Below are 9,165 nucleotides of genomic sequence, written 5' to 3'. Positions count from 1 at the left end.
GTGCCGGCGTGCTACTTGTCGCGCCCACCGGAGAGCACCTCAAGTATGTAGTCCAAATGCATTTTCCCCGGGAGAAATCAACGAACAACACCTCGGAGTATGAGGGGCTGCTCGCCGGTCTCAGGATCGCGGCAGACCTTGGGATCATAAAGCTGATCGTCCGTGGGGATTCGCAACTCGTGGTGAAGCAAGTAAATAAGGATTATCAGAGCCCGCTGATGGTAGCTTATGTAGATGAAGTGAGAAAGTTGGAAGAGCGTTTTGACGGTCTACAAGCAGAGCATGTTCCTCGAGCAGAGAACAACATTGCTGACGACCTGTCGTTCACTTGCACTAAAGGTTTTCATTGCATATGTTGCATGTTATTATTTCTCTATTTTCATCGAGGGACTAAATTAAAATTGCGAAAAATTCACTCTCAAAGAGAGAAGGAGGAGACAAAATTGAAGAAGCAACCACTCATAATATTTTCCTGTGAAGAAGAAGCAACGAGATGCGAAATTGTCCTTGACAACGCTAGTCCGATGGACAACTAAACAGTACAGCGACTGAAGCCAACCTCCCAGCCGTTGGATCAGAATCGAACGCCCGATACCCTCGCTCGTCGGCCGGGGTTTTAACGCGGTCCTCTCAAATCCTCAATTCCCCTTCCCGTTCCAAGGAGAGGAACTTCTAGAAGGAGGCGGCGAGGGCGAGCAGGGAGCGGAAGAGATGGAGAACGGCGGCAGCAAAGGCGACGTCCCGGAGGACGCCAACGCCCGTAAGTCTCGATTATCCCGTCCGTGTTCCCCCTTCTTCTTTGGATTCGGGCCGATTTGCCCGTCCGCGTTCTCCTGCTTTCTAGGTCGTCCTGCCATGGAAGAAGGGGTGCCTTGTGAGCTTGATTGTTTATGTGCCTCTTGCTTAGATTGCCCTGGAACGCAGTCGGAGGAGGCAGGGAAGGCCGATTCCTGCGCCGGGTGCCCGAACCAGCAGATTTGCGCCACCGCCCCCAAGGGCCCCGATCCTGGTAATCAGATCATCTCCGAGATTTTCATGCGCTATTCTATTTATTTATAACGTTATCTGTTGTCGGTGAATCAGCATCACTGCCATAATTTGTTCCTTGTTTTTAAGAAATACTTGAGCTCGGTTTAGGTAGTTTTAGCAGTAGTTACCCATGTATGTAACCTTATCATATTCAAGGTTGTTGCTTACTGATTTTGTATGGCCACAGATGACTGATTAAAATGTTATAGTCATGGTGTTCTAGAAAAGAAGATGTAACAGTCATTCCAGTCCAAACCGCAGAGTTGGCTGTGGATACTGCATAACTACCTATACAAGTCTCATAACAAGACTCAAAGTAGCGGTAGGAGTAATGCGCTTGTCTGTACTTTTGAGAAGGCAATGGCCAAAATACTGGCAAATGAAGCTGTGGAAGATTGCTATGCCGGCAAATACTTGCTCGCTGCTTTTCTCCAATAAATCACCCTAGCTCTTTAATCTTGTTCTAGTTCTGGCTTTCGGTTCTGAATATCCTTCTAGCTGGTGTTCTTTTGTTCGTTTTGTTCAAGTGTGGTGTTGGGGAATTAGCCAAGATGAAACTATCTCCATCTTGTGCATCTGTGGCTTATTCTTCTGCTCCTGCTCATATTTTGGAGTCAGCAAAGATAACTTATCCTTTATCAGTGCATCTGCTAACACTCCCCTTTCTGCTTGTTGGCCACTGGAACTCAACTTTAGTGATGTAACATGTTCTTCAATAAAAAAAATAGCGTACAATTGAAATGACCCATTTTCTTGTAGAACATGTTGGAAGGTTTGAGAATTCCAGATTGATGATGAAGCACTGGCGTGCTCAGTATTTGTTCCTTCCTGTTGGTTAGATGGAATAAGTCCATTTTATCCCCTTTGACTCTTGCGTAGTCTAAATTTTTTATTTCTGAGTCCAAAATAGTCCACTTTACACTGCCGAACTGTCCCTGCTTCAGCCGACATGGTATATATCTTGTGTTCTTGATATGTTTGCTCAAGCCCAAGCTAAGCGGGGCTCGGCTCGCCAGCCAATGCTCAAGCCCAAGTCAGTGTGTATTTCTCGATCAGTAATCATTTACCAATAGATGATGGTGTTTATGACATATAAGATGTGCTTTATTCAGGATACATGTGGAATGGACCAGAGACTTGTAGCTCCTTCGTCCAGTATTCTTAGCTGACTCTGTGCTTCCTGCCTGATCGGTGCTGACTGACTGACTGTTGTTGTTTGTCTTGGGCCTGCTCTAGTTTTTGTGCTTAAGATAACCATATGCTAGTTTTTGTTCTTGATCTATTATAGGCTGGATAATCATTTTGTTATAATTGGTGGTTAACGCGTGTGCAAATATACTTAGTACTTTCGCTTCTATTACTTCCATTTTAAGTGGCCTCAAAATGTTGATGAGAGTATTGTATTGTGTTTTTTCAGACTTGGTTGCTATTGCTGAGCGGATGGCTACTGTGAAACACAAGATACTGGTTTTGTCAGGAAAGGGAGGTGTTGGAAAGAGCACATTTTCAGCCCAGCTCTCATTTGCCCTAGCTGAAATGGACCATCAGGTTGGCCTTCTCGACATAGATATATGCGGCCCTAGCATCCCAAAAATGTTAGGCCTTGAAGGCCAGGATATTCATCAGAGCAACCTTGGGTGGTCACCAATCTACGTTGAGTCCAACCTTGGTGTCATGTCGATTGGTTTTATGCTGCCTAACCCAGATGATGCTGTCATATGGAGGGGTCCTCGCAAGAACGGATTGATCAAACAGTTTCTCAAGGATGTTGACTGGGGAGAGATTGACTACCTTGTAGTGGATGCACCCCCTGGAACATCAGACGAGCACATCTCAATCGTCCAGTACCTACAAGCCACCGAAGTTGATGGCGCGATAATCGTGACGACCCCGCAGCAAGTTTCTCTAATAGACGTGAGGAAGGAGATCAATTTCTGCAAGAAGGTGGGCGTGCCAGTGTTGGGGGTTGTGGAGAACATGAGTGGCTTGAGGCAGGCGTTCACAGACCTTAAATTCGTAAAGCCAGGTCTCGCCGGGGAGATAGACGCCACAGAGTGGGCGATGAACTATATCAAGGAGAAGGCTCCGGAGCTTTTGTCGGTCGTGGCCTGCAGCGAGGTGTTTGACAGCAGCAAGGGCGGCGCGGAGAAGATGTGCCATGAGATGGGGGTACCTTTCCTGGGTAAGGTGCCGATGGACCCGCAGCTGTGCAAGGCAGCCGAGGAAGGGAGGTCGTGCTTCGCCGATCAGAGGTGCAGCGCCAGCGCACCGGCTCTGAAAAGCATAATCGACAAGCTGATCAAAACCAAGTAAGCAGACAATGTGTTTGTGCCTGTTGGAGAAGTACCACTAGTCCAAAATGTTACGATGATCTCTGAGAACTATCCTTGTACAATTGTTTGTTACATGCCCCAGTGGCTTCAACTCTGTTCTTAGTTTCCCGAAGTTTTTTGGCTTGTTTATCGATTTTGTTTCATAAGCAGTGAAGGTTGATGCGATAGGGGCAGAAATTACAGAAATCGTTTTGGCTTTGGAAATTTGCAGTTATTGCCCTGCTTTGCATCTTATATCTAGCTGCACAGTGTGCACGCGGAACAGAGAGGAATGCTTCTGTCTTGTACGAACTGAGTTATGCGTAGAAAGTAGAAACACGTCGGGCAGCTGGAGACACCGTTTATCACGTTGCTAATTCTTGCTCTGTCGTAGGCAAACCAGCCGGCAGTACTAGCTTAGGGCATGCATCACCAACGCTGGCCCACAAACTCTCTCCCGCATCTAACTGAGGGACCAGTCAGCGGACATGGATGTGTGATAGCCGCATACATTTCAAGCCAAATTTCAACTAAGCCGGGCATCCAATGCCGGCATCGGTGAGGAGGGTGGCGTCGGCTCATCCTCGCACGTGTCCTCCGTTGGGACGTCAGTGGCCTTCGTCTGCCTGCTGGCCAGAGACTGTCCCCACAAACTCTCTCCCGCATCTAACTGAGGGACCAGTCAGCGGACACGGGTGTGTGATAGCCGCATACATTTCAAGCCAGATTTCAACTAAGCCGGGCATCCAATGCTGGCATCGGTGAGGAGGGTGGCGTCGGCTCATCCTCGCACGTGTCCTCCATTGGGACGTCAGTGGCCTTCGTCTGCCTGCTGGCCAGAGACTGTCCCAGAGAGCTTTGGAGCGCGATGAGGCCATGGCGGACGTGGTACGGAGAGAAGAAAGGGATCGGAGGAGGATGACTGCGGCTATGACTGGGGCTGGAGTTTATATAACGGGCGGGTGACAATGGGCCACCGCGGGTGTGGTTAATGGTGTGTGGCAGACGGACGGACGGGTGGCGTTGTAGTAGGTTCCTCAGCAACCGCATATCATTATAGGGCGATGGACCGCCCGAGTGTCGTTTGAACGTGGATCAATCGCGTGCACCGCGAAGCGGCGTAGGCGGTGCTCTCTCGAGCGGCACACCGCTTCAATGCCGGCAGCAGTGAAAGGTCGCGTCCGTCAATGATGCTCTGGAGCGGCGCTGACCGTTTCGTGCGGGAGGTGCGCATGGACGAGGGAGGGGGTAACGGTGGCCAGGGTAGTCCGAAGCGGACTTGCAGAGCGGTCCAGACGCCCGCAAAAGCCCCCTAGTTTATCTTCAGTTTACGAGAAAAAGTACATTCGGATCGTCGAGCGCATCGATATAAAGATCCGGATCGTCGAGCGCATCGATATAAAGATCCGGATCGATATAGAACCATATTAGATGACAAAACACATCTGGACCGCGCGGTACGATGATTACGGTGGTTTAAGGTCGGCGTCGGAGACACACCATTAGTTATTCAGACTTATGGTATTCGACATGAAAATGAATATCGATGAAAACTTCATTTTTTCTTGTGGGAAACAAACAATGGCATGTCGCTCTAGGGAGAGAATATTCGGTCGATACGTTGCGTGAACCCGCCCCAAAAATAGAGGAGGCCGCAAAAGCCAAAAGGCAAAATCCCGTCGCCCCTGACGCCTCACTCCTCCCCTCCCTCACCCATTCCATTCCCCTCTCTCTCTCTCTCTCTCTCTCTGCACCGCACCCGAACCGAGCGACGCCTCCCTTCCGACCCATACACCCGCTGCGCGGCGACGACACCGGCGGCCGGCCCCAGGCGCGGACGAGTCCGGCGAGCTCTCCGGTCCTCGTTCCACCGCCCACCTCGGGCGCGGGCCTCTGCTCCAGCCGGAGGTACGAACTCGGCCCCAAATCACGCGATGCTAGCCAGCCCAATTCATCGGTTCGGCGTCGGATTTGTGTTGCCTGTCACTAGATCTGGATGTGGCGGATGCATAATCGCTCATGGGATTGGTTCGAGTCCATAATTTGCGTTCTACGATTAGGATTGCCCGTTCGCACCTGTTCGTTCGTCTGACCCCCACATATTGCTCTATGCTGGCATATCTGAATGCTTGGAGTGTTAATTAATCGATCTCACTACATATTTCCTGATGCTCGGGTGTGCCTAGTCATGGTTCAGTTAATTTTGCAGGATGATTTAGGAATATATGTTCGTATGTAATGGACCAATACCAATTTTAATCACAAATCATTTTTGAGTTGTTGACTGGTCTACTGCTGCTTGCAGCTGCTAATACCCAGTTTCAGAGAGGGAGAATACCAGGATACTGATCTAGAACCATGGTATGTGCGATCAGCTAGGAGGGCACCAGTGTTCTAGATGGTGGACGTTACCCTGCTTAGGTGCTAGGTGCCACCCTCCTATCTAGGTGTCTGCCTAATCCTGACTAGAATCTTCCCGGCCGCCAGCTTGGTGCTTTTTAGAGTACTCCAAGGCCATCTTCCCTAAGCAGCAGCCTCATTTCCTGGTGCAGTTGGTTCATGTCATCCATGCCAGGGAGGATGATAATATTGTTATTTGTAGCATTCATACTACTATCCTACTTCCAAATCAGATGCTAAATTTATGTGGGTTATTACTGGTTAGTTTTATTTCACGCAAGTAGTATCACTTCATAATTTTATTCCGGCTCCATGGCTGCTACATATCTGCTTTGCCAGGCTACACTTCTGCTTGCCTCTGCCACCGCGACATTTTTAAAGTGTATATGTGGATTGCCTAGCCCTTTCCAAAAAGACTTTTGGTTGCGTTGGGTAGTGCATGAAGCTTAACATGGTATCAGAGTCTTAAGGTCTTGAGCTCAAGTCCTGGCTTCTGCAATTTATCCAAAATTTGCTGTTGCTCCCTCTTTGTCCATGTATAGGCCTCTTGAGCCATACCTGTGAGTCTATTCACGTGTTGACTTCCCGCATCACATGTGAGAGGGGGTGTTGAAGTGTATATGTGGATTGCCTAGCCCTTTCCATCAGTTTGGATTTTTGGTTACGTTGGCTAGTGCATGTAGCTTAACAGACATCTCCTCCCATACCACTGGGCCCACTCTGACCCCATTTCCCGCTATCTCGCACTGCTGGCACACTCCTGAAGGCTGAGGCCATCTCTGTACCTGCCCGGTTTGCCAAGTTGGCTGCACAGAATCCGAACGTCACCTCTGGCACCTTTGACCAACTAGGCGATCTCCCTGCCTTACTCTGCTAAGGTTGCCCGGCCGCTTTTCAGAGAACTTGTGCATGTTCTTTTGTTCCTCTTATCTTAAAACTAAGAACACAAACACCATTTGTCTTGGGGGATATATAGATGACTAGAGGATGAATATAGAACCCTGTGAACTTTTGAAAAAGGACCCCCCAATTTACAAATCTCTGTCAACTCACAAGCCCCATATCCTAGAGGTCTGCTGTGGTTACTTTCCGCGTGGAGCTTTTCTGGAATATCCATAGTCAGTTGTCACATGTTAGTCAACTTTTGAGCCGAGTTAATTGATCACTTTGTTTTCTTGAGGCTATTTTTTCCCCTCACAAATCTGTATAGTGAAAACTGAGAAGCTTAAAGAACATAAAGTAACAATATACCTTAATAATTGTAGCTGCTGCTGTTTCTTTCATGGTTGATGTTAACAATCATGATTTTGGAATATAGTTCCCTATGTCCTTAGGTATTGTAATCAATTTGCAAATAAAAACTGTTTAACATTGTACCAGGGCAAGTGCTAAGTAAGAACTTTCAATGAATATGAGCTACCTTTGCTATGCCCTAGGAGGAACTCCGAACAATTTTGGGTCTATCAACAATCTTTTGTTACACGCTATCCCTCAGCAAGTAAAATAATTTCTCTATGATGTGATGTGCCCTGCAGGCTCACCTTCAGCCTCACTTAGGATACTTTCATTATTTATGTCCCTATTGTTGGTTTAGAGTTCTAACTATTTGTTTTCATCATTCCATGTCTCATTAAGTTTCTGTCTGAATAATATCTATTAGATGAATGCCTGATCATTATTTTGATTCTACTTTGCTGATTTCTATGTACAGCGTGTATCTGAACTTGGATGTTTGACTATGTTCAGGCTAATAGGTCTTGTCGCTTCCGTGCTGTATACTGAGATAATATGGTTGAGTGCACAATGGTATCGACCTTACTTGACGGTCTTCCTAATGAAGTGGCTCTCCAGTGCCTTGCACGTGTCCCGTTTGTATCTCATCCTATTCTTCAGCTGGTTTGCCGCTCTTGGAGAGCATCTGTTCGCAATGGGGAGCTTCTCAATGTTCGGAATCAGATTGGTGCGACAGAAGAACTGCTATGTGTGTTAGCATTTGAACCTGAAAACATTTGGCAACTTTATGATCCTCGTCGAGACAAGTGGATAACTCTCCCTGTCATGCCATCTCAGATTAGGAACATTGCCCGTTTTGGAGTTGCCTCTGTTGCTGGAAAACTCTATGTAATTGGTGGTGGCAGTGATAGAGTTGACCCCCTTACTGGAGACCATGACACAATCTTTGCGAGCAACGAGGTCTGGTCTTATGATCCTCTCCACCGCTTGTGGGCCCAGAGGGCTCCAATGCTTGTAGCTCGAGCTATGTTTGCTTGTTGTGCATTGGATGGGAAGATAATTGTTGCTGGGGGATTTACAAACTGCCGCAAATCGATATCGGAGGCTGAGATTTACGATCCTGAAGCTGACACATGGGAGTCCCTCCCTGATCTCCGTCAGGCACACCCCTCTGCATGCTCTGGTCTTGTCATCAAGGATAAGATGCACGTATTGCATAAAGGGATATCAACAGTCCAGATTCTCGAAGATGGCGGTAATTATTGGGCTGTTGAGGACTACTCTTGGCTGCAAGGCCCAATGGCAATGGTTGGTGGAGAGTTGTATGTGCTGAGCAATAGCTGCATTAGGAAGCAGCATGGTGAGAATTTCCCTGATAAGATGGTTCCTTGTGCATCAGGATTCCAAAGCAGGATTGGCTTTGGCATGATTGGCTTAGGGGACAGCATATGTTTGTTTGGTGGAGTGATTGGGCCTGGGCCAAGAAATCAGTGCATTAAGCCATTGTCTGATGTTGATATCTTGAATGTCGCAAGCGAGAGGCCAACCTGGCGACAAGGATCGCCGATGACGCGTTGCCGAGGGAGTATCGCAGGCTGTGCTCTGCTGAAGATATAGGCTTGTTCCAGTGTGGGATCGTGCTGTTGCTGAAAACTGCAGATGGATTTTATTTATTCTGCATCTCATTTAATTTCTGAAAAAAAGGTTAACTATGCTTTTAGTTCTGGATCACTTGTTGTAGCATTGAGGATATATGTTGGCCATGACTCGAATGTCAGATTGTCAATCAGTTATTATACTACTATATTATACTACATGCGCCTTGCAGTGCTTGCTGCAATCTTATTGGTTTGATTTTTTATTTTTTTTTGCACAATGCAAAGTTCCCCGTGTGTTTCAAAATTGGACTTGCTACGTACAGAATAGATGTTAGGAACAGGAAGTGCAATCTATGCTCTTTGATTAATTGGTTAAGTATAAGATGAAGTTTACGAATGCAGTTTTTTTGTGCTTTTTCAACTGGAAGCTACTCTTGGTATCCTAAAAGTGAAGTTATGATTTTTCTGTTTTTTTTTTTTTTTTTTTTTTTTTTTTTTTTGCATCTGGAAGGCCTTTCCAACATACGGTTCTCTTGTTCACCAGATCAGAGACATGTTATAAGATTAGAGTGAAGAATGAGCGGCACCCGGGA

The 9,165-nt window shown here is 47.1% G+C and overlaps 2 protein-coding genes across 3 annotated transcripts; both read left to right on the top strand.

Moving 5' to 3' along the window:
- Positions 1–549: 549 nt before the first annotated feature.
- LOC123144724 (cytosolic Fe-S cluster assembly factor NBP35) lies at positions 550–3,491 on the top strand. Its single transcript, XM_044563944.1, has 3 exons — positions 550–760; positions 908–1,009; positions 2,447–3,491. The coding sequence occupies exons 1-3, from the start codon at positions 712–714 to the stop codon at positions 3,340–3,342; spliced, it is 1,047 nt and encodes a 348-aa protein (XP_044419879.1). The 5' UTR covers positions 550–711; the 3' UTR covers positions 3,343–3,491.
- A 1,512-nt stretch (positions 3,492–5,003) lies between these two features.
- On the top strand, positions 5,004–8,788 carry LOC123144723 (F-box/kelch-repeat protein SKIP30). 2 transcript variants are annotated; one of them, XM_044563942.1, is made up of 2 exons: positions 5,004–5,249; positions 7,488–8,788. In XM_044563942.1, the coding sequence occupies exon 2, from the start codon at positions 7,530–7,532 to the stop codon at positions 8,589–8,591; it is 1,062 nt and encodes a 353-aa protein (XP_044419877.1). In that variant the 5' UTR covers positions 5,004–5,249; positions 7,488–7,529; the 3' UTR covers positions 8,592–8,788. The 2 variants fall into 2 exon arrangements, with proteins under 2 accessions (XP_044419877.1, XP_044419878.1); XM_044563943.1 differs by having other exon boundaries at positions 5,015–5,249; positions 7,453–8,788.
- The last annotated feature ends 377 nt before the right edge of the window (positions 8,789–9,165 follow it).

Source organism: Triticum aestivum, chromosome 6D (genome assembly GCF_018294505.1).
Source record: "Triticum aestivum cultivar Chinese Spring chromosome 6D, IWGSC CS RefSeq v2.1, whole genome shotgun sequence".
NCBI classification, from domain to species: domain Eukaryota; kingdom Viridiplantae; phylum Streptophyta; class Magnoliopsida; order Poales; family Poaceae; genus Triticum; species Triticum aestivum.
This window is presented reverse-complemented; position numbering and strand designations above follow the sequence as displayed.

Coding starts and splice junctions, on each gene's coding strand:
- LOC123144724 (XM_044563944.1), top strand. CDS start 712: ATGGAGAACGGCGGCAGCAAAGGCGACGTCCCGGAGGACGCCAACGCC. Junction 761..907: donor CCCGGAGGACGCCAACGCCC/GTAAGTCTCGAT, acceptor CCTCTTGCTTAG/ATTGCCCTGGAACGCAGTCG. Junction 1,010..2,446: donor CCCCAAGGGCCCCGATCCTG/GTAATCAGATCA, acceptor GTGTTTTTTCAG/ACTTGGTTGCTATTGCTGAG.
- LOC123144723 (XM_044563942.1), top strand. CDS start 7,530: ATGGTTGAGTGCACAATGGTATCGACCTTACTTGACGGTCTTCCTAAT.